The sequence below is a fragment of the Phalangium opilio genome, unplaced genomic scaffold (assembly GCF_054372755.1).
Source record: "Phalangium opilio isolate 3A_F unplaced genomic scaffold, DU_Popi_V2 ptg000011l_1, whole genome shotgun sequence".
In the NCBI taxonomy this organism is placed as follows: Eukaryota; Metazoa; Arthropoda; class Arachnida; order Opiliones; family Phalangiidae; genus Phalangium; species Phalangium opilio.
Window position 1 is genome coordinate 6,345,487 of NW_028324147.1, and position 25,160 is coordinate 6,370,646.

Sequence of the window (25,160 nt, forward strand, 5' to 3'; positions counted from 1 at the left end):
GTGAACCACACCTCGAAAACGTCTCAATCATTCTAATATAATAATTAAGAAGTCCAAATTTCGCCTATTAATTTAATCTGTGAATTTTGCGCAAAAGCAGACCTTGATCCAGTATAGAGAATTGAAAATTTTCAACACTACGAACCTCAAATAAGATAACGCAATTAAATTAAACAAGCAAAAAGAAACTAAATCAATAGACGACAATTTCTAAAAAAAATATATATTTCGAACCGAGTCCTGTTCAAACCAAGATAATTTTTGTATCAACAACACACGGCTTAGGCGCGAACCGTTAGTATTACAATTTAAAAGTCATCGAGAACTTAATCGTGCGTACTGTTTATAGAAACAAATAATTTCTGTATGTAAATTGGTAGCAAGCACATCGTTAATTTAATTTCTGTACCGTTAATATACTCGGCAATCGCCACGGTCCTTTCAATTATAATGTTTTCCAAATGGCACCAAATCAAGCAAGCTATTTTCGCGTCCTGGTACAGTCGGGCAACGAAAGCTTTTACGCCCTTCCAACGTCCTTACAAGAAAGAACTGTTCTCCACCTTGGAGAACTTGGAATCAAAAGACCCGAGTTAAAGAAAGAGGGCAAAGGTATTCTACGTCTCTTGGAAATCGGTGTTGGACCCTGTTGCAACTTGGAACACTATCCCGACGGAACACGATTGTTAACAGTGGACCCCAATGAACATTTCCAGCAAACGTTCAACGAAAATCGCGCTCAATATCCCAATGTAATTTTAGAGAAACATCATGTCGGGTTTGGAGAGGACATGTCTCAGATAGCGGACGAAAGCGTGGATGTGGTTGTCATCACCTACGTTCTCTGCTCGGCTCACGACATCAATTTGTTTTTGAAAGAGGCTTACAGAGTCTTGACGCCCGTAAGTTGCGCTTTTTAAAACAAGGTCGCCTGATATTTGATTCAATTTAAAACTTGTTAACACGCGCGCAGGGTGGTAGATTATATTTTATGGAACACGTGGCCGCTAAAAACCCCGTGGGTCGATGGGCGCAAATTCTCTTTCAACCAATCTGGAGTCAATTCAACTGCGATTGCCAACTGACAGTACCCGTGTTGAAATATTTCGAGGAATCAAAGTTCCAGTTGCAGACGTATCGCTTTTTCAATGTCGGCCTTATTGGTATATTGTTACCTTGCGTATTACCGCAAATTTTAGGCATAGCTCTTAAATCATGAATTTATTTTAATCTATTGATAATATTTAACATGTACTTGTAATAATAGTTATTTTTTCATTCATTTTAGTTAAGCTGTTTAGAAACTAATAAATTCTTCAACATAAAAGTTCCCAAAATTTCATTTAGCTATAACTAAATTTTCGTCCATAATGTGTTTCAAGACGGTTCTATCAGCAATGGGACCCGAAGTTTCCCGTCAGACCATTTTTGGTTACTTTAATTAGGGCCACCATTTTAAATGAGGGCTGCCTTTTTAAAGGGCTATGCTCACACAACTTTAAGGTCCTTATTTTCCGTTTAAAAACTGCTTTATGTATTTAGTCACGTACAGTTTGAATATTATTCACTTTTTGTTACTCCTTAAAAAAGGGTTTCGACCTTTTAGCTCGCTCAAAAAACTAACTTTCAAATTTTCGTGTCTGTATTATTTTAATATTATTTGATCAATTTACCAAGTGATGATGACCAGCCTCTTTTTTCATACCCCTCCGTCCCGTGGAAGGGGGTCCGGGACTTCGCGCGCCCACATTACTCTGTTCTCCATTCCTACTTCCAAAATTAAATCTATCCCTGGTTTAATAAAAATGTTCGAGAGGCAAGTCACTAAATATTTTAATCGCAAACATTCTGCAGCAAAGTGTAGCCTAAATACGAAGTGGTTTGCCCCTCGAAAACGTTTCCCTCATTTCAATAACAATTGACGCGCATTAATTCAATCTCAGAGTAGCAGTGCGAATTCAGCACAAAACACAGACCCTTGATCTAGGGTGAATTAAAAATTTAATTGCTCGGTTCGAACTTCAAATAAATTGAAACAAGGAAATACATTTACTAGCCACGCAGTTATCAATAGAGAGAGGTAAAAGGATATAATTCTTCGATCAAAACATTGAAGAAAAATAATTTATCTATTAAGAATATAGGTTTACGCGTATCGAGTTTCGCTAACAGTTATTAGATTAATATTTAGAAGTGTTGGAAAACAGCAAACACTTATCACAATCCAGCAACTTTTATATAAATATATCATTTCGTTATGTTGGTGACCAGCACTTTGTTAATTTACTCGGGCCTGGCCATGGCCCTATTAATAATGTTTTCCAAAAGTTTTCAAATCAAGCAAGCAATCTTCGCGTTCTGGTACAGTCGGGCAACTAAATCTTTCGCACCCTACCAACGTCCTTACAAGAAAGAACTGTTCTCCACCTTGGAGAACTTGGAATCAAGAGACCCAGAGTTGAAGAAAGAGGGCAAAGGCATTCTTCGTCTCTTGGAAGTCGGTGTTGGACCCTGTTGCAACTTGGAACACTATCCCGACGGAACCCGACTGATAACAGTGGACCCCAACGAAAATTTCCTGCAGACGTTCAACGAAAATCGAGCGCAATACCCCAATGTAATTTTAGAGAAGCATCATGTCGGGTTTGGAGAGGACATGTCTCAAATAGCCGATGAAAGCGTGGATGTGGTTGTCATCACCTACGTTCTCTGCTCGGCTCACGACATCAAATTGTTTTTGAAAGAGGCTTACAGAGTCTTGACACCCGTAAGTTGCGCTTTTTAAAACAATTAAGGTCACCTGACATTTTATTAAATTTGAAAACACGCATGCAGGGTGGTAGATTATATTTTATGGAACACGTGGCCGCTAAAAACCCCGTGGGTCGATGGGCGCAAATCCTCGTTCAACCAATCTGGAGCCAATTCAACTGCGATTGCCAATTGACAGTACCAGTATTGAAACATATCAAAGAATCAAAGTTCCAGTTGCAAACGTATCGCTTTTTCAACGTCGGCCTTATCGGTATAATTTTACCTTGCGTATTTTCGCAAATTTTAGGCACAGCTCTTAAACCATGAATCTATTTTAATAAATCGACAATATTTACCAATTCACTGATAATAATAATAATTCGTTTCATTCAAATCATTTAAGTTAAGTTGTTTCTAAAATTGATGCTAAAATAAGTCAGGAACAACCAATGAACCACGCATTTTATCGCACCAAGGCTTACCTTGCTACGTCATACAAAAACCATGCCCTCCCACAAAAGTTAATATCTAGAGACTTTGAATGCTCAGTATAAACCATAAACATTAGAACAATAAATAGTTTTCAGACTACAAGTATTGATACCATTTACGCCAGGATGCCAGGCTACTTGGTGGACAAAGTTCAGTACCAAGTAGCCTAGCCTCCTTGTGTAATTGGTAGCAATCCTCATAGTCTGAAAACTATGTATTATTAAGAATCCTGGTTTTAACTTGATAGTTTTCTAAATAAATGGAACATTCTAATTAAAATTACTATCGTATAGATTTTTTTAAAAAATAAAAATGTAGCTTTCAAATTTTTGTGTCTGTATTCCTTTAACACAATTTGATCAATTTACCCAAGTGATCTTAATCCTTAGTCGAAGTAGAATAATTGTTTCAAAGTCGAGATTTACGCCAGATATTTAATTAATATTTTCGTGAGGTAAGTCACTAATTATTTTAATCCCAAACATTAATAGCGAAGTATAGTCTAAATACGAACTGGTATGCCCCTCAGCACAAAACGCCGACCCTTGATCTAGAAAAAACATAAAAATTTAATTGCGCGGTTCGAACTTCAAATCTATAAATAAAATTAAGTAAATTGAAATAAGGAAAAACTTTAATAGACGCCCAGACATTTAACAGAGAGAGAGAGAGAGATAATTCATCCATAGAATCTTAATCAAAACTTTCGTATCAAGAATAAACGATTTATACGCGTAATGAGTCGCTGTAAACGTAATTAGATTTGTAGTTAAAAGTCTTGGAAAACAGTAGAAAGTTTCACATTATCCCACGACCTGTCTAAATAAATCATTTCGTCATGTTCCTAATTGGTACTTTATTAATATCCTCGGGCTTGGCCATGGGCCTTTTAATAATTTTTTCCAAAAGTTATCGAATGAAGCAAGTACTCTTCGCCTACTGGTACAGTTCTGCTACAAAAATTACAATGCCCGCCACGCGTCTCTATAAGAATGAATTGTTCTCCACCTTGGAGAACTTGGAATCAAAAGACCCCGAGTTAAAGAAAGAGGGCAAAGGCATTCTACGTCTCTTGGAAGTCGGTGTTGGACCCTGTTGCAACTTGGAACACTATCCCGACGGGACACGACTGATAACCGTGGACCCTAACGAAAATTTCCTTCAAACGTTCAACGAACAGCGCGCGCAATACCCCAATGTAATTTTAGAGAAGCATCATGTCGGGTTTGGCGAGGACATGTCTCAGATAGCGGACGAAAGTGTGGATGTTGTTGTCATCACCTACGTTCTGTGCTCGGCTCACGACATCAATTTGTTTTTGAAAGAGGCTTACAGAGTTTTGGTTCCAGTAAGTGGCGCTTTTTAAAACAAGATCACCTGATATTTGATTCAATTTAAAACTTGTTAATACTCAGGGTGGTAGACTGTATTTTATGGAACACGTGGCCGCCAAAAACCGCGTGGGTCGATGGGCGCAAACCCTCTTTCAACCAATTTGGGCCCAATTTAACTGCGATTGCCAACTGACAGTACCTGTGTTGAAACATATCGAGGAATCCAAGTTCCGGTTGGAGACTCGTCGCTTTTTCACCGTCAGTGCTCTCAGTTTAATGTGCCCTTGTGTATTACCGCACGTTTACGGCATAGCTCTTAAATCATGAAGCTATTATAGTCCATTCATAAGATATCTTATAAAATTATGAGTCTATCGACAAAGTTTAGCACTAAATCTCTGATAATAAAGATCCTTTTTCAATCATTCAAGTTAAGCTATTTAGAAATTAAATAAATTCTTCAACTTCAGTGTTCCCAATATTTAATTTAGCTATGACCAACTTGTCTTCCATACCATGTCGACCAAGAGTTTCGAGACCGGAACTGGAATGGAACCGGGCGTTGCCACTCGGAACATTTTTGGTCGCTATTTTGAACGTAGCCGCTTGTTTAAAGTGTTATTCTCACACCAAACACGCTCTTGGTTCCACCCTATTTCAGTATTTAGTGTCTACATAGCTTAGCAAATTTATTAATATGTTATTAGCAATCATTTTGTGTTTAATTGATCCAATTACCAAATGAACTTGGTCGTCAATCGAAACGGAATATTTGTTCCAAGATTCAATGATGCAGTTTGTCCATAATATTCAAGTATATCATGTCGTCCTCGAGTTTCAATATACTAGTCATATCAAAGGATCTAATTTGGAGCAAAGTTAAATTTAACTCCCAACCCCTGTCAAATGGCCATCACGTTCCATGGATTTTAATATCGATTGAGATATCAACGTCAAAGATTAAACAAAAGTTCCTGAAGTCCTTATTTGGTTTCTTCATACGCCGTTATACTATGTTTCTTCATAAGTGACGTAATAACAAGAAGTATCGACATTTTTCGTAATTTCTTAAGTTTGTCTTCATGTGACAGATTTTCACAATAGAATTTACGAGTAAAAAAATTCGGCTATGTGCAATGCAATCCCGTGGTAGGGAACTTAACTAAATAATTATCACGATTTTTCAGCAAAAACAATCGCGATTTTCCCCAAAATAAGGGCGATTTTCCCCCAAAAAATAATCATTGTTCCCCTAATATTGCCTTGATGTTTTGCTTAGTACTTCCAGTTCTTCGCTGTTCTCCCATGTTTTCGTATGAACCCTGAATATTCATCTTACGAAAGGGTCGGTGGGTGAAACGTAAGATTCCCTATTATAGCTATTGGTTTTTGTCAGACAGGAGATGGTCGGTCCTTCTTGGAAAAAGACGGACGGCTTCCAGGAAGAAAGAAGGAAGGGGGAAGAGAAATAAGGTCTTGATCTTTTCTCTTTTTTTTTCTCGGCAGGGCCTATTTTGAAACTTTGACAAGATAACCCTAAAACTTGGACGTTTTTGACAAAACGCTAATAAAGTTAGCGATCCCCCGGGGTTTTAAAGGGTCCAAGGGATTCGAGTAGACTATATAGAATATTAAAGGAAAGTTCTAACGAAAGTTTGGATTTTATTTAACAATTCATTCCAGAAACCTTCAACCGTGCATTTGGTTAAAAGAGGGTATAAACAGAAAAGGATTGTAGTTCGCAGTACAAATTTTCATCTTTTCCGGTCATAGTAGTTCATTGGTAGGAAATTTGAAGCCGTCTGCTGTAGATGCCTAGGAACGAATACACTTCATGTACGTCATCGCGAATTAGCCAATGAACGATGGTGGGAATACACTGTATGCACGTCATTGCGAATTAGCCAAGGAACGATGGCGGGAATACACTGTATGCACGTCATTGCGAATTAGCCAATGAACGATGGCGGGAATACACCGTATACACGTCATTGCGAATTAGCCAATGAACGATGGCGGGAATACACCGTATACACGTCATTGCGAATTAGCCAATGAACGATGGCGGGAGTACACCGTATGTACGTCATTGCGAATTAGCCAATGAACGATGGCGGGAGTACACCGTATGTACGTCATTGCGAATTAGCCAATGAACGATGGCGGGAGTACACCGTATGTACGTCATTGCGAATTAGCCAATGAACGATGGCGGGAGTACACCGTATGTACGTCATTGCGAATTAGCCAATGAACGATGGCGGGAGTACACCGTATGTACGTCATTGCGAACTAGCCAATGAACGATGGCGGGAGTACACTGTATGCACGTCATTGCGAATTAGCCAATGAACGATGGCGGAAATACACCGTATGCACGTCATTGCGAATTAGCCAATGAACGATGGCGGAAATACACCGTATGTACGTCATTGCTAATTAGCCAATGAACGACGGCCAGAAAATAATATCACACGTACTTCCGTTTCTAAGTTCGTTCAGTATAACAGCATAATCTTTAACAAATCAATGTTGCAACATGATCTAGCATACACTTTCCGTTAAGCCTTGTTTTAAATACTAACGTCACGTGATTTTGTTTATCAGTATACCCCTTCGAAATTGGTAGTTAACTTTCAATTGGATTTTAGGAACACCAGCGAAACCCTAATACCCTGTCAGCTCTATTCCATAAATTAATAATAATAACAAAAAAATATTATTTTCACAAGACTTGTCCTTTAAAAACGTGATGGCGGTGTCTAAAGTGTTTACGTATCTTTCGAATGCCGGAATTGTAGTGAAGTCAAGCGGAAAACAAGAAAAAACTCTAAAATTCCAAAAAACAAGTAGAAGGTACTAACCGTCTACGTGTACGTCAAGATTAACTATCGTATAATATTCTTTATTCATTTTATACGTCAGTTTAACTAAAATAATTTTTCTTCTTTCAATTTAACTGACGTAGAAGGAAAATAAAAATAGAACATTTTTGAGACTTATTTTAGACTTTTTTATAGCCCCTGGTGGGTTGCTACATTTTAAACACAAGTGTAAGGAGGGCTAAACATTTCTACAGGGGCTGATAGAAAATCAACGGCTTTCGTTTCGCCTAAAGGTAGTCTTTCCCGTCTAATAATCCCCGAAAATAAAATTGGCCTATTTTCGAAGTTATTTTATATTAAATTAGGTGTAAAAAGCAACAAGATTGTTACGCTCTAATAGCCCGTAACAAAACTTCAATCTAAAATTAAAAATACTTTAAATTAAATTCTAATCTATACATATATTAGCATGAGTTAATAATATGTTAGCTCCCTATAAGTTACTCAGGCAATTCATTTTTATACTCCAGCGTTTTCTCCCACGCCGCCGGCTTCCCAATTATATGCGACGCTCTGCGGCCGCCACGTGAACGAAAATCTTAATTACTCTTCTTTCCGGTTTTTCCCCGGAAGCGCGTGTAGTGGAAGCTAGCCAATGATATCGGAGCTATTTAAGCAGCCGAATATTTCGCCTCGGTTAAGAAAACAGTTAAGAGATCAGTGGATTGGATTTAGCTTAGTTGTATCATTTTCTGGTTTCAGGACACAATAACAACTCTTATCTTTAGCATTCTTTATCAATATAGGCAAATTTCATTGAGTTCGTGCATTTTTTTGTCTCAGTACTGACACAAACGCCATGATTTAATGTTAAATTGTTAAAAAATAAAAATTCACGACTAAAACACTCCCTTGGTGAAAATGCAGCCGACGACTCGAGGTCGAGGAGCCGTACGAGCGGGATTTTTTTTTTCGACAAGAGGGAACGCAACATTCTGATTTTTTCCCGCGCGGGCGAAATGAGAAGAAATCGCTGGATACATTACGCCTATGGAGCCTGAGTAACTTATAGGGAGCTAACATATTATTAACTCATGATATTAGTTGTAACAAGTTTACGAACATCGTTACGCTCTATTAGATCTAACAAAACTTTCCCAGAAATCATTAAAACATACTTTAAATTTAATTCTAATGCATACAGACAGTTTGGAGGAGATCAGACTCCGCGATAACGCTATTGGAAGAAATAAGTATACAAAACTGCAGACCTGTGAAACTGGATTTGAGCAATTTGAAACAAGCAGGGTGTCCTGTTTTCACCAGGACACCCATACAATAAGGGGACAAAGCTTGAACGTTGACAACAATGTCAGAGCAACTAACACTAAAGAAAAATACTATTAGTCAATCAAGTTGTACATCTAGTTTTATGTTTCTGCAACTAAATATACTAATTTGTTCCATCAACAGCATTGTAATTTTTAGTCAAAATACATGTATAGGGTTATGGCAGTACCGGGGAAACCCCTCCCACCTAACGTCATACCCCTGCTTTTCCAATCAGCTTCTTCCCCCACTTAATAAAATCCTTAAACCATGTAGATGTAAATGGGAGGAGCCTTCATCAAGCCCAACCTTTTAGCCGTTTCCGTATCGGTCTGAACTCTAACCCCTTCCACACTGTACATAAAGTTTTTACTTAAATAATTCCAAGTTAAGAGCGATGCTTAAGGGAAGAATTTATCCGATCCAGAATCCTAAATAAGTACATACAAAAGGGACCAAATTCTGATTAAAAATCATCATCATTTATGAATAACTTTTACTTAAACAAAAATGTATCATTTCCCATAGGGAATGTATGTATTAACCAGGACGAAATATCTTAAAATATTAAGGAAAGAATAAACGATAGGCTAGCTCGATACCCCCATAAGTGAATCATCCACTTTAAGTATCCATCTGATACTAGGGTACTTGGTTGCAGTATTTTTAAAATAAAACAACTTTATTCACGCAATAATTTTTTAAGAATAATTTTGCAAGCTCCAACAGGAGCATCATCAGGTCTAAATTGCGTAAATGAAGTTGTTCTATTTTAAAAATCCTGTATTTTATACGCAAGTAGTCTTTGAATTAATTTTAATTAATTATAATACTACTTAGTTGATCTGCTTAAAAGAGATCGGGCGCCAAAAGTCCACGAGAGATTTTTCTCTTTCTAATAGCGCCGCTCGTGGATATAGATAGTGGTCTAAAGATTCCATTCAGACATAGAAACTTAACGGTAGATCATACATTTATGACGCTATAGTCCTGGGATCCCTTTCGCGAGTAGGGGACTATTTAGCCTTATAAGCAGAATTTTCGTCACTGCAGGCGTCGCGCTGAATCGGATTTAAGAGAAACAATAAGACACCGGTTGATTTTGAAGCGACACTCCACGCCTCGGGACCGACGAGTGGATTTCATTAACACCTAAAACCCGTGCAAATTTACTTCTTCCTTCAATTTTAAGTTATGGCTCCCTGAGACTTGGGTCTACTTAACGCGTATACAAAATACCAAAGTTTTAAAGTCGATATAACATTTAAAAGAGTATATAGAATAGCCTAACGTACGTGACCCCTATGGGAATATTATCACAATTTATGGCATGGGGTACCCATTTAATATGTAATAGATATAAAGGGTGACCTGGGGAAGAAAATAACGATAAACATAAAATACATCTTTCGCGGAAGAAGTTTTCCCGCCCTCTTTAATCTCTCGAAATGTTCGCGGGATCGCACGCCCCATCGCGCCTTAACCCTAGCATCCACAATTCCAAAATGCACTTCAGTACCATCATAAGTATAAACTCTGCAAGTCTCCATGGTACAATCAGGGACAGATTTAATTTTAGAAGTAGGAATGGATGGAGAACAGAGTAATCTGGGCGCGTGTCAAAGTCCTGGACCCCCTTTCCCCGGAACGGAGGGGTATGAAAGAAGAGGCGGGAGGGTCATAGCGACAGAGGTAAAAAGGAATTACGTATTTTTCGCCCTCCCCGTCAGCAACGTCATCAAAACGTACTTTAAGTGAGCCAATAAGATAAATTAAACTTTTCGTTACGTGTTGGAGGGAGGGGCTCCATACTGGGCTATGAGTCGGACTGGAAGTAAATACTAACCGTTCTCCATTCCTACTTCTAAAATTAAATCTATCCCTGTCCCTGATAATATTAATATAATCAAAAAGCGCGTGGCATTACTACTTAAAGGACGCGAAATTTAAAAATTCGAACAAAGTTTATCGAATATTTCAATAATTATACTACCCTCAATGTAGCACCTTTTCTAGCACAACAACATAAAATTCAACTCTATACTCTTGAAGTAGACTTAGATGGAAGTATATATCATAGACTTATGATAGGATACATAGTATATCCTTGAAGTAACACTATAGGGAGAACCGCGCTATATAAGGAGCTCGGGGGAAAATAACAATATTTCTGAGTAGGCCAAAATCGTTTCAACCCTTTTCCCTTTGTGTTGTTGCTTTCCTCCCCAAATTGCAACTCTGTATCTACGTAAAGTACGGTTAGTTTCACAGAATGGTATCAGGTTAATCTGACTATCATGATAAAATTTCATTACATTATCAAGTTTGCCTTAGAGTTAATATGAAAGTGGAATGCGAGCTTATCTGGTGCGGAATAAAAATAGAAAAATAGTCCCATTCAAGTACACGGCAATAAACATGACCGACCCGGACAGACGGGTTGGGAGAGTTTATAAATCTAATTTTTCCCAATTTCTGTGCAACGATAAAGCGAAAAACGCTCGTAAAACAATAACGCGTGAACTTGGGTACTTCTAGAGGACCAGTAACAGTAAAGACGTTATTTTTGCAAGAAAACTAAGCGCAATGAACTTAGGGGGGAATAGGCATTTAATTCCAACGTGCCTACCTTTAAACAGTGATCTCTTAGAAATTTCTAGTGTCCTTGACTTTATTTAATTTATTTATTTATTAATTTAAATTTTACCATATATTATTATTAATATTAATATATGGTAAAATTTAAATTAATGATTTCTTATACAGCACTTCTTACGCAGCATTGCATTTATTCCGATTCGAAAATGATCATTCGATACAGATAAAAACTCGAGAGCTTCAAGTATGAATAATTATTATCAGGATGTCGAATTCAAATTAAGATTTTCGTTTTTAAATTAGAAAAAAAATTTCATTTGGTTTATAAGGGAATAAAATAATCCGTAAAAAGAGGCAACGACAGATGGAGCCCGTGCTCACTACACGCAGGAAGCTAGCCAACTCGCACTGCCTCTAGCGGTGGTTCTTGGCGCGAGGGAAATAACCCAATTTGACCTCTCCTCTCCCCGCCCCTGTAGTGTTTGCTCCTCTTAGACTAGAATTAATGGAATAGCCTTAGCCTATGACGTTTTTGAACCCAAATTATCACTCTAAATCGATTAAATTCAACATGTTTGAATTTTAATGCTCCCTTCCAAGGCACTCATGGAGTACAGTAACCAAATTTCAAAACGGAAACGAAAAACATATACACGTAAATTCGCAATTTGTATTTTGCAAATAAAATAAAACTTTACGCGATATACATAGTTTTAGACAAGAAGGATTGATACCATTTACACTGCAGGAGACCAGGCTATACTTGGCACTGCACTTTGCCCTCCAAATAGCCTGTTCTCCTGATGAAAATGGTATCAATCCTCCTAGTCTGAAAACTATGTATACAAATAATAACACGATGGACCGTCACATCACGGAGCGTGAAATATTTTCTACAAGCTAATGAACTGGAAGAAAGCGGCGAAGTTCCAAACGCAACACGGCGATTCGTGGTTCGTTTTGTGAAGTAGAAGTACATTTATAACGTGGTATAGGAAAATGGTAATAGAGGGCGCTTTTCGATTTCCCCCCATCTTTATCTCCCTCGAGACTGCGCTCTTAATAACTTACATTCGAAAAAGAATGAATTATTTGCAGTTGGAATATTTTTGCGCGTGTAAAGCTTAACAGCAGAGGTCCCTCCAGAACACTGACCTACTTGTATAAACGTTCGTAAGGACTTTGGCGGGAAACTTCTCTAACGGCGGGGAATCCAAAAGGAAAGGGAGATGGGAGGGGGGGGGATAATTTAAACGCTTTGGCGCCTTTTTAGCTATAACATTCATTTTTCTTTTATTATAAAGCGAGAAAGGGTGCCGGTTAGCAACTTTAAAGGTTTGTTTATGCGGACGATATTATGGTCCGTCTATTTAAGTAGAAACGTGAAGGAGTGAAATACTCGGCTATTTGCCCCAAAAAACCACTGAACAAACTCGGGGTTTCTCTGCAAAATTGAGCCAAGTTCGACCAATATATTTGTAATAAGCAAACCACAAGCGTTTTAAATTATTGTTATTGAAGTAACGAAAACTTCTGAATCATGAGCAGGGTGACCACAGATATTTTTAATTCCTTTGAAGGAAATATAGGAAATTTATCCTTGAAATATAGGAAAATATAGGAGGAAATTGGTGTAAAATATAGGAAAAAATAAGACTTTTCCATAAATTTTCAAATCCCTGACTTGACTTTGATGTCTGACACAACCAAACGCGGGGGAAAAACCAAAAAACACTGAATAAAAATGGTACTTACATTTTAACGATGATCGAATGAATTATCCAAAGAAGTTGACGTCACACACACGCGATGTTCACCATATATCACGCGAAAGTTTACAACGCTAAACTTGGTTAAACTAAAACCGCGACGCGACTGAAATGTATATTTTTAAAAGTTTTAACGCGTTTGGGAAAACATTTGACACATTCTTGCGTTGAATTTTGGTTACAGTATCACAGTAAGTTCACTTTCGACAGTTATCGTTTCCCCACGACCCTCTAGGTAGGACCGTAATAAACTTGAACCCTCGTTGATCGGCCTCTAGCTGCTCCATCGTTGACTTGGAGATAACAATGTTGAACTGTCTTCCAAAAGTGCCATGATCACGTGACCTCCAGAAGTGCGCGTTAGGGAAAGGGACTATAGGACGCTGCGCTTTGACCTGAAAGTTTGTTATTGCGCGTGCAATATTTGGCTCTAGTTACAATAGGCTTAGCGCATTATAGGGTAAGGGACTATGGGAGGCGGCGATTTGGCCTAAAAGGGTTAAGGACTAAGGGACGCGCATCGCTCTGACCTGAATGTTTGCTAATGCGTGAGGAACATTTTGCACTCACCCACTAATTTTGGCATCCCGATGATCTCGCAGATAAACCATAAATCGAATCAAGTTCAAAAGCAACAGTTAAAAACTTGAAAGTTCACGTTAAGTTCCAAGTAGATTACCATAGTTCAAGGTTAATAGTTGAAACGCACCACAAAGTTCAAAGTTCACGTAAAGTTCCAAATACATAACCATATTTCACAGTTAATCGTTGAAAAGCACCACAAAATTCAAGGTTCACGCAAAGTTCAAAGTTAACGTAGCCCCATTTACAAATTCCACACGTTCGGAAACCATCGCAAGGTCATTTTAGACCTAATTGGGTTCCCGCGATCCTCCGTGCAGCTTGAAGTGCACTAGACCGACAAAATCTTGATCCCTCGCGGGTGGTCACAAGTGACCCTTCGAAGAAATTTCCATCATGACGTCATCCAGTCAAATAAGAACCTGAAATTAAAATAAATTCTTTAATTTTAGCAAAACATAACGATTTCATTGGGCATACATTTAAAAGAGTAAATTACCATTGTAAAATCGGTAATCTACAGCGGTATTTGGTAAATTACCCGTAACTTACGGACATTAAATTACCAACTCACATCTCTATTTTTGAAAGATTTAAATAATTCTACTCTTAGAGAAAGGAGAGGTTCTACATATTATTTTTTCTGATCGCACGCGACGTCTTGTTTCAATTTTGTCGATGCAAAATTTCTCCGTGAAAGACTATAGGCGGGTCATTTTTCTCCGTCAAAGGCAACGGGGCAAGACTATTCTTAGGCTATTATACAAGCGCCTGGTTTTAGTCGACGGGCCGAAACTCTTCCGCTATTCTTTTTTAAAGTCTCCCATACACCCATCTTCATCGCCGGATAAAAAAAGGCCTAACTCGTCTGCTCTGGTCTGCCAACGTTCTTTCGTTCATTAGAACGCATTAACATCTCAGTAAGAACATGGAGAGAAAAGTATTCTCTTCCAGAGGACCAGATGTCCAATATTGAGGGCGTGGCTTAGCCAAATACAAGTTCTAACTAGTTTCGTAATCGTAATTCACTTATAGGCTGCCTCCTAGTGGCAAGAAACAGAACCCACGACCTACTGTGATCTCTATCTGTACCCGTAACAAATTACGACCAATGAAGGAAATCATAGTAGGTCTCGAGGTCATACCTCTTTTGAGGGAAAATATTTAAACGAAGATGGCGCAGCAGTCCATATAATATTCTCTTCTACATTTATTTCCGGTCAAAATTAACCTTATTAACCAATTTATCATTCAACTCTGTATAAATGTTCCAATACCTAACTTCAATTAATTTACTTCTACCTTACTTTCAATTCATAACCATTTATTCATTTAACCGTAACATATTTCAATTGACGAAAAATACCCGTGATCATATTAGGCTAAATATAATTTTTCTCTCCATTTTTTAATAATCTTTTAAATTTTCATTAAGAAAATCAGATTCCATTAGAAAAATTAATTCGACTTCATTTAAAAATAAATTGTTTCCTTTTAAAAATCTAATTAAATTTCTCCAAAAAAAATTAATTTCGCTATCACTTAAAATATCCCAAGTCGCAGTTTCAATCAGAATAAAAATACGCCATTTTGAATTCCTATGTAGGCCCATTATGCCTACCGTCGTCCCCCTCTGGGCGCGACGTAACTACGCCGCAAACAAACTGAAGTTTTCCCGCAAGTATTATCGTCAATCTCCGTACATCTCCCATTGTTCACCGATTCAAGCGCGACTTCACCCTCGTGCCCCAACCCGCCCCTTAAGCCTAACGCAACTTCGCAACTAGTAAAACTTGTAAAAACACAAACTTACAGTAAATATTTCCTCCGAAAATTATTAGAATCCAAGGATTGATGATATTAGCGCTGTTTTGATGACATATTTAATCAATTTAGGCCTAAATTAATTTATCGTAGTCCGACTTAAAAATGACAGATTCTTTCAAACTGACGGAGGGCCGTTGCCCGTTGGAAGTTGGGAAGAAGGCGCATAAAAGGGGAGGAAATTTTACGAGGTTGAAAACAGGGTATGAAATAAACTTTTATTTAGGTGGACATTTGAGCTTGCGATCTTAGAAGATAGATGGCGTAAATTGCTGAATTTCGCGGGTTTTTTTTAGCAAAGTTAAAGGCTGAAAATATAAACACTAACTTCAAACATTATAATAAACAATTTCACCCACTTTATAAGAAAATTATCGTATTTTCACCAAGCTAAATAAACTCTTCTAAATAAATATTCGAACAGCTCTACGTATTTTAAAGAATTTTTTAAATTAAATTTATCTTTTGAAGAAAGGGATAAGACGACAAAATGGACAAACTAAAGCCATAATATTATTAATGGAGTGTTAGGTTAGGTTTAATTAGAGATTAACTTAGGTGTGACTAGGTTGGGTGCACTGAAGGTCAGATTGCGGTCTTCTAGCCAACCAAAGATTATTTTAATCGCAATAGATATAAAACATGCAGGCCTAAATATGAAAGTCTTAGCTTACTGACCAGTAGTGCCCAGAGATAATGCCTTGGACCAAACCCAATTTTCTTACACCGTTAATACGTTCTTGGTGATAGAACCAAAGACCCTGAAAGACTTTCTTGTCTTGTCTTGTAAATTATGAGACCCTTTTTCGGCAAAGAAAATAAAAAGAGTTTATATTGATAGTCCGTAGAATTTTTATTGATATATCGAAGAAATAAGGCCTTACTCCATCTTTTTCTTTCTTTCTTTCTTTGAACCAAAGGGTATACGGTACCCCGTAGTCTACACGCTCGGGACAGATCTTACAAATGGGGTAGAGACCCGAACTGGGGATATTTGGGGCGAAAAATTGGTTCCGTTTTTCTTTATTAAATCCTTAAAAGACCCACTATTATCTTGTTTTAGGAAGCTACTTACGGCCTGGGATATATAAAGAACATCAAGAAAAACACTCTTTACAAGCTGTTAATCTTAATATTTCAGAAAAAGGAAATTGGACACTAGGGGGGGGGGGTCGTCTGGATTGGATCAAGGGGTTAATCACTCTCAGAGGGACAGAGTTAACACTGAATGTGTCAATCAACACCAATTCAAACAGGAATACATACAGATAATAGGAATCATTGCGCCACCATATCTCTCATGTTAACTTCTATGCGGGTTTTGTGGGCCGGGCTTGAGAACCTACGTATTTCTAACTGTGATTTCATTGTTTGGTAGCAACGCGAGGTCGGGTGCACGCGCAAGGTTGAACGCTCAGCCAGATAGATTATTCGTGAGGTAAAATGCGTCAGGGATTATGATTAGTCTAGCTCCACCCACAAAATCCGCATAGATACGTTGAAAAAATATCTGAACAATGATTCTTACTAGCTGTATGTATTCCAGTTTGAAAAATTACTGATTTAAAATTTTAAAGCTTTCCTAGTCAAAGAAAAAATTGTGCAATTAAGAGGAAATTGTACATGGGGCGTTGAGAATTGTATCAAGGGGCTAACCACTGCCGATTATAGAAATACACGGATCGAACAGTCCCTCAGATCACTCGTAAAAATAAGCTAAATGTAAGCAATCAAAACAGAATTTGCATATCAGAAAAAAATGTTTATCAAAATAAATTGAATGATCAAAGAGATTCATAGTTAAAGCGTTGGTAAATAAATTTGGGCTAAGTAAATATTGGTCCAAAAACTTGGTTACGAAACTTTGATTTTGAAAAATGTTTTGGCTGTTTACAAAAATTTAAATAAATTCTGTAGATTTAAGTAAATAAAAATACACCAACACAGTTTCGGACAGGGTTGCCATAGAATTTTCCGTGAAACGTTTCCACACTTTCATTTGCAGAAAACTCGCAGTTGATTATTTAAAAATGACAATACTTACTTCAGGGTAGTATTAAAAAATATGGAACCCTTATATGAAATCCCCATATATTTATTACAATAACTAAAATAATATTACATTTATTTAACGCACAATTTCATAATTTATGATATTTCCAAGTTTTTCGGACATCCAGATATTGTGCCAACCCTGTCGGACTACCTAATCATTTCATGAAATGCTAGTAATGTTTATTCGTAGAGAAACGTATATTGAAGCACTCAAAAAGTTGCGTAAAATATGTTTCAAGTTACTAATACAGCTCGGATAAATATTGTCTATCTCATCAGTAAGCTAGATATTTATCGCTAAAAATAAGAAGGAACCTGGCATTGCGCGAGCTGAACTTTAAATTTGACTACGCTTGGAGCTTTTACAGAAATCATATACTAAATACATAAACCACAAACTTTTGCTATAGAATATATCCTCGAAATTCGAAAATTCACTCCTAAATATCTTAATACCCATTCAGACTTTAGTAGAATCTTACGTTACCGTCGGTCGCCTCGTTAATTTTGATTCGGTCACGTCGGTACCTTCATTTCGGTCACGCCGGTACCTTCATTTCCCTGTTCAGACGTGAGAGCAGACGACTTAAAATGAGCCCCACTCTACCGAGTACCGCCACTAGTCTATAAGACTGGTGGCGGTAGAGAGGGGCGTAGACTGTGTATCCCTCCCTCTGAGCGCGCTCTTGTAAGAGGGGATACTGGACATGTCCATTAGGGGGGTGATAATGAGCTAAGAGATAAAAGGGTATGACGTTTGCATACGTAGTACTGCCATTACCTAAACTTTTGAATACTAAAGTAGCCGAATCCAAAATGACAAATACCCTAAAACATTTTACATATCGTCTGCTGAAGAGTAACTCACTAAATCACGCGTCAGTAAGGCATGATCCAGTGAGCTATGGCTAAAGAAAAGGCAATAACGAGGTGGCGCCATCTCGATACTGCCCGACAAAACTGAAAATTTTCAATCTAAACCCGCAAAGAATCTTTTACGTAATCGTTGACACGTGATTAATTAATTGAGCAAAGCTACTTCACCGACGTGATCGTACACGACTTTAGCCTATAGTCTGAAGGGGCCTTTAGGTAAACATCAGTCCGTTATATACATTAAAGCGCCGCCAGGTTGTGTATCAAGTTACGGAACGTATATATGACTACCCTCTTGGGATTGTAGACTAGACGATGATAGCGAGATTCAAATATCAAACAGCCTAAAGGTTCTCGGAATTAGCGCGCAAGATTTGAAGATGTCTCGGTGAAGTCCAAACAACGCTTCAAACCCTGTCAAATATGCAATTTCGACATTCTCAAACATCACTTCGTACGCAGTCAACTCATTTGAAGCACTTACTCCTTAACTTGTCCTAAATATCTAAGAAACTATATGGACAAAACATAGTATGTTTGAAATATTTTGGTTTTTGTGTAACTTAATTGAGACCAAAATCCCCACTGGAGTTTGGTTACGGTTTTTCTTGGAATTTTGGATTGTGTACAAGCTGCTCAAGCACTCTAAATATCTACGAAACTAAACAAAGAATTGTTTGATATATTTTTTAGTAAAATGAGAACGAAATTTCACTGAAATTTACCAAGTATTTATAAATTATTATATTTACAACTAATCTGGTTTTAATTGGGATTTAAGTCGTGTAAAGCCGCTTGAATACTATAATTAAAATATTTCAGAAACTATAGACACCTCATTGCATGTTTGATATATTTTGGATAACTCGATATCAAAACCTCCACTTAAATTTAGTTATTTTAAATAATAAGTATTCGCATAATTAAGAGTGTAAGGAAGGTTTATTGAAGATAATTAAACGTATCGTTTTAATATTGTAGATAAATCACGGTTCCCAATAATAAACATTCAATATTTTATAATTTCGTAAGAAAAATGTAGTTTTGCCTCTATGGCCCCTGGTAGGCGGCTTACCATTTTACACGAATGCATTGCAAAATAAACATTTCTACAGGGGCTATGGGAAAATACATGTATTTCATTTCGCCTGTAAGCGGTCTTTCCTTCAAACACCACAAAATTTGAATCCTTCGCTACATTTATTTATAAAATTAAAATCACGAATTAAAAAATTAAAAAGTGATCAAAAAACGTGTACGAAAACTGTCTAGGCCTAGTGCCTTCAAATTTGGCGCGAGAAATTCACACGTGATTTGCCAATTCATTCATTCATTAAGGTTCTCGTGAGATTTAAAATTAAAACGAAATTAAGAGTGCCCCATCCCCCCAAAAAACATAAAAAAAAATATTTTTATCATCGTGTTAAATTTAGGCTTTCCAATTCCTTCAACTTAATTGTAATTCACATTAACAAGAAACCCCCCCATCATATCTTATTTTCATTTAAAACAATTAATTAAAAACGATTTGTAGAAACCTTAGCTCCAGTTTCCAGCATTCGAAACTAACATTTCATTTCATAAAACAGTCGGTTTCACTTCTCTAAAACTTGGTGCATATATCAAACTATTCCAACCGGCATCTAGACTCCCAGAACGTGGGTGTAGAGAGAGGGGGGGAGTCTGGGAAGCCAAGTTTGACTTATAATGAAGTATGCCGGTAGTATAATTTATGAGGACCCTCGAATAATAATCAGAGTTTAATTCCGCGGAAACGTTTTCCCGCGAGTAGCCGCACAGCCAACACAGTTCCCGCCAAAACGCCGCGCGCCAAATCCGTTCGCAATGACCCATTGAATAAGTCTCGTTACAAATGATATGGAAAAACACGTATAAAGCTGGATTAGCCTTTAGATTAATTAATCCTTTCACCACGAATGAAATAAACTAATCTACGCACTGGGAAATTGGGATTTCTAATAAAAATAAAATAATAATAAGTAATTATACAGCGTTTACCGAGCGCTAGTTCGGAGAAAAATTATTTTTTCCTTTTTTCTTTTTGCTACCTAAATAGATTTTATGCGTTTGGTAATCGAGACTTAAATTGGGGCAAAAATTTACTAAGTGCTAAAGTAAATATTGAAAATATTACCAAAGTAATGTTAAATTAAAGGGTTATTCCAAACAGGGTTCGAAGTAAAAAAACCCAGCCCAAAAAAACCCGCGGGTTTTATTGGGTTTTACCCACCATAAAAAACCCACTTAATAAAACTCAACACTAAGATCTACAATTTTGATGAATTTGAATGCTAGAATAATTTCATTTTAAAGATATTTGTTATTTCCACTTCAAAAGTACCATTTAATATTTTTTATGAGGCATTTTAAGACTTTTTTATTTAGCAGTTACGTTTGGAAGACAATTTCTACCATGCACACAGCTGCTAAAGATGAAAAACCCAAAAAAAACCCAAGTACCCAATAAAACCCGGTGGGCTGGGCTTTTTTAAAAAAAAACCCGGGTTTTTTTGAACCCTGATTATTCTCGGTTCTCGTTCTCGAACTAGCTCTCACTTAACTAAGTTTCTACCATTACGAAGCATAGGTAGTGTCATACTTAGGGAAGATATCTTATAAACGTATGCTACTACTAAAGAATAATGTATTGGCAAAATTACAGCTTCCTATCTAAAGGGGTGGTTTGAGTTGGATGTTGATTATCAGTCAGTCAAACATTTACTTCATAAAACTTAATTTTTCCAAAAGAACCGTTAACGACTTTGACTGAAAAATTTAATAGATTTCGAAACGCAGTTTTAACCTATAACCATCTCAAAAAAATGGTTGTGCGTTTTTTACTGCTAATAATAGTCTTTAGTATATACAAGGATTGATGCAATTTTAGAAGCCTGAATGGAGAACAGAGTAACCTGGGCGCGCGTCATAGTCCCGGACCCCCTTCCCCGGGACGGGGGTGGGTATGAAAGAAGAGGGAGGTCATAGCGACAGAGGTAAAATGGAACTACGTATTTTTCACCGTCCCCGCCTGCAACGTCACCAAAACGTAGTTTAAGTGAGCCAATAAGATAATCTAAAATTTTCGCTACGTGTTGGAGGGAGGGGCTCTATACTGGGCTTTAAGTCAGAAAATAACCATTCCTGCTTCTAAAATTAAATCTATCCCTCGTATATATAAAAAACGTTCTATGCAGGCATCTAGTTAGACAGATGCCATTAACAATACCGACAACAATTACAGAAAATAGATCAAACATGTCACGTAAGCGAATCCCCGCTAAGATCCTACATTCTACAATTAATAGAACTTCAAACAACTGACTTTAAATCAAATTAGAAACTAGAGACGGAGCTGATCCGAAATTACTCAAACCATTATGATTGGTACGAATTCGGTTTGAAACTTTGTCCCGAGTGTGATTTCCAAGGCCTAGCTTTTAACCTGAGGATGAATATTAGAGTTTGTTGGCAATTGCGGGGAGGAAATTGCTACGGGTTCGCTATCCCGCGATGATGGCTCTTTCTAATTGCCCTGGCAATTATTATTATCATTGGCCAACAAGCTTAAGGGTGGGCCGTGGAAACAGGGTAAATAGGACTTACGAATAAACCACAGACAAACAAATTAAAGAGGACAATGTTCTAAAGAGTAAACTAAAATAAAACACAAGTGAGGCGACGGGAACTTTAAAATACAGAACATTACGTCTCATTTAATATTCATGGAACATTACGGCATTCGTTTTAGATTTTTGAAGGTTTACTATATGAAGATCATAGGTTTATAAGATATTTTCAAAAAACATATTTTGTTATGATTAACATTAAGAATTAGTTTGAGAACGACGCGTGAATTAACTTCACCTTGACCTGCAGTCCGTCTCACTATTTAACCTAATTTAAGCCTTTGATGGGCATCATCAAGAATGGCTTCACCTACGGCACTTCACAACTAGCTCTCATTAAACAGACTTGTCAAAGTTAGAGAAGATATACAATGGCAAAATGTAACGAAAAAGTTACAATGTTTCCGATTAAAACCACTCTAATTTAGCCTTGGATATGGCATCACCATGAATGGCTTTACCTACGCCGCTTCACGACTAGCTCTCATTAAACAGTGTGAAACTTACTGACAACTTACAACAATGGCAAAATTTAATGAAAAAGATCCAATGTATCCGATTAAAACCACATTAATTTGAAAATTCAATAAGCCTTGGGTTTGATCCAATTAAATTTAATTCCCAATTTAAGTTGAGCACATCAGGGTTGGTGTAGGAAAAGTTACTCGAGCCATGAATTGGCCCTAAAGAATGCTGCATGCACCAACAGTACGTAGTTAACTGACATAAACATGGCATATATTTCAACTATAATTTGTCCACTGCCTGAGTCCCTGCAGTCCTATTTAGTTTGTCTGTCTAGGTCGAGCTGATGGAATAGTAGTCTGTAACTCTTTTCGATTATCACTCGTATAGAGAGGAGAAATGGTTGTAGCTCGTTTAATAAATGAGTGGCTGTAAATGGCTGCTGCCATCTTTCTCCGGCCACGCTCTTCACTCGTGAATTAGGCTTAAGGGATGGCTAGATGGATGGATGGATGGATGGGTTAGATCAAACTAGTCCTCATTAAACATCCAATAAATCGGTTTATTGGCGCTGCTATTGGACGTATTAGGAGAGGCTATTAATGCAAATTTCCATCTCTAATCTCGTCATCCGCATGAGGACTGATTTTCACCCTCTGATAGATTAATATCGCTCATTTAATGTCGATCTAATTTTATCAATTTACTGCCAGAATAAATATGAGTAGTATAAAGACGGAAGTCGGTAATTTAGTCAATAGAGTAGATCCGTTAAGATGAAACATACATTCGGTGTGTAGACAACAAAGACATTAAATAGGGCTTCAACGTTACCAGTCCAACAAAGTTCTTTTGTTTTTCAAGCCATTTCTGAAGTCTTTGTTGTCACTTAAATCAATGAGGTGGTAAAATACCAGACAATTTCACCACTGACTTTTGAAATTACCGTTTTATAGCGTAGCTTAATTTAATAGGTAAATTATCAATAATTTTTGGCATAACTTTCGAATCATTTTCATTTTCGTAGAAAGGTACCGTTATAAAGCAAAGCAGTGTGATTGGTCAACCATGCAAAGAAGATGGACAGAAAGAGATAAAGGTTTCTCTAGGTACAATTACTGGGAACTAGGAGAATTGATACGATTTACACCAGGAGGTCAGGCTACTTGTCGGACCAAATGCAGCACCAAAACGCCTGGCCTTCTGGTGTAAATGGTATCAACCCTCCTAGTTTGAAAACTACTTACAATACTTGATTTAACTCGTATCAGGGGAAATGTTGTGTTTAATCTGAACCATTCTGGCGCTCATTGGCTTTCAAAAAGAGAAACGCAATGGCGGCCACCACTTTATTATTATTATTGTTGTAAAATGAAAGTTAGAGAATGATAAAACTAAAAGCATTCGGGAGGGGGGGACGAAAACTTTCCATCAAAAGTTGTTTTGACGAAAAGGGAAACGTAACTTAGTAAAATAACGAGCTATAGGAGAGATGAGAAGGAAACGAGAACCTTTATTCGTTATTCCAGACTAGAGTGAGAGAGGGAGAGACAGAGAGGGAGAGAGAAAGAGACAGAGAGAGAGAAACTGAGAAAGACGAAAACGCGTTAGAAACCGAGTCCCAGAGTCGTTAACGAAACCACTCATTAGAATATTAATATATATAAAAGCGTATAAGAGACACAGAACTCAAAACACAAAATAATAATTATAACAATAAAAATACTCAAAGGACTGCATGCCTTCCTAATTGTTTATTTCCAAGTTGCCCCATCATAAACATTTTAAAATAGACCATAATGGCATGACCAGGGAGTTGTTTAATAGGAGATGTATTGTGTGGTGAACTGTGGTACTGAGAGGGGAGGAGCTACGGGACGTGACGTCAATATCGGTAGTCTAAATTGTATGGCCTGAGCTGACGACTTCTAATATGGTCGAAAAAACGAGGTAAGAGATAGGAGGGTGTGACGTCACGAGAAAGTTCGTGGTAGCAGACTATTCCCCAACGCGAGCCTAAACTCCTCCACAGTGAGCGAAAGAGGTGGTCGAACGAGGTTAATTTGGTTCCTTTTTGTCAAATGGGTTACTGTTTGTATATTGAGCTACTATTTTGCGCCCTCTCTCCAACACAAAATGAACTATTTTCATAAACGTCTCGTACTGATTGAGCATGTAGTGTTCGTTTGCGGGAACTCCAATGCCAAGTCTTCCAACATCCCCCATAGACCATTTCGACGTTACTAAGAGGGAAATACACAGGGGTAAAACTTTGCCTTCCATCTAGCTTTTCGCGCCTGCGCCGTAGTCTTTTTATATCACGAGAGTGCCCGTGGGCGTCAACGTATGAACCCCCTTGAAATCCTCTATACCGAGGGTTGCCTACCCCCTTTTTTAAGCCGTAAGGTCTATACCCCCGTTATAGAAGTTATGATTCACGGTTGTCAGTCTAAAAAGCGAGTGAAATTCTGCTCCTTTTTTACGCCTCCCTGGTATGACTAATGTCAGGGCTAATAGCTACAGGATATAAGCACTGAAAATTTCAATTGTTTATGACTATTTCAATTAGGTAAAATCGAGGTCGATATTAAATCCACCTCAATATTTACA

At 37.5% G+C, this 25,160-nt stretch overlaps 4 protein-coding genes across 4 annotated transcripts in view; 3 read left to right on the forward strand and 1 right to left on the reverse strand.

The window, feature by feature from the left end:
* Positions 1–461: 461 nt before the first annotated feature.
* LOC149710104 (thiol S-methyltransferase TMT1B-like) lies at positions 462–1,096 on the forward strand. Its single transcript, XM_089860761.1, has one exon. It carries the CDS (start codon positions 462–464, stop codon positions 918–920), a length of 459 nt encoding a protein of 152 aa, XP_089716887.1. The 3' UTR covers positions 921–1,096.
* A 1,161-nt stretch (positions 1,097–2,257) lies between these two features.
* On the forward strand, positions 2,258–3,081 carry LOC149710105 (thiol S-methyltransferase TMT1B-like). Its single transcript, XM_089860762.1, has 2 exons — positions 2,258–2,767; positions 2,836–3,081. Exons 1-2 carry the CDS (start codon positions 2,258–2,260, stop codon positions 3,079–3,081), a joined length of 756 nt encoding a protein of 251 aa, XP_089716888.1.
* Positions 3,082–4,162: 1,081 nt separating this feature from the next.
* On the forward strand, positions 4,163–4,907 carry LOC149710106 (thiol S-methyltransferase TMT1A-like). The gene is made up of 2 exons (XM_089860763.1): positions 4,163–4,594; positions 4,662–4,907. Exons 1-2 carry the CDS (start codon positions 4,163–4,165, stop codon positions 4,905–4,907), a joined length of 678 nt encoding a protein of 225 aa, XP_089716889.1.
* A 120-nt stretch (positions 4,908–5,027) lies between these two features.
* LOC149710107 (uncharacterized) overlaps positions 5,028–25,160 on the reverse strand; it is a 40,008-nt gene continuing 19,875 nt past the window's right edge. Inside the window, exons 3-6 of the mRNA XM_089860764.1 lie at positions 16,392–16,540; positions 15,305–15,423; positions 8,608–8,792; positions 5,028–5,167 (exon numbers count right to left, since the gene is read on the reverse strand). Coding sequence (XP_089716890.1) covers positions 5,028–5,167; positions 8,608–8,792; positions 15,305–15,423; positions 16,392–16,540 — 593 coding nt within the window. The remainder of the gene's footprint in view (positions 5,168–8,607; positions 8,793–15,304; positions 15,424–16,391; positions 16,541–25,160) is intronic.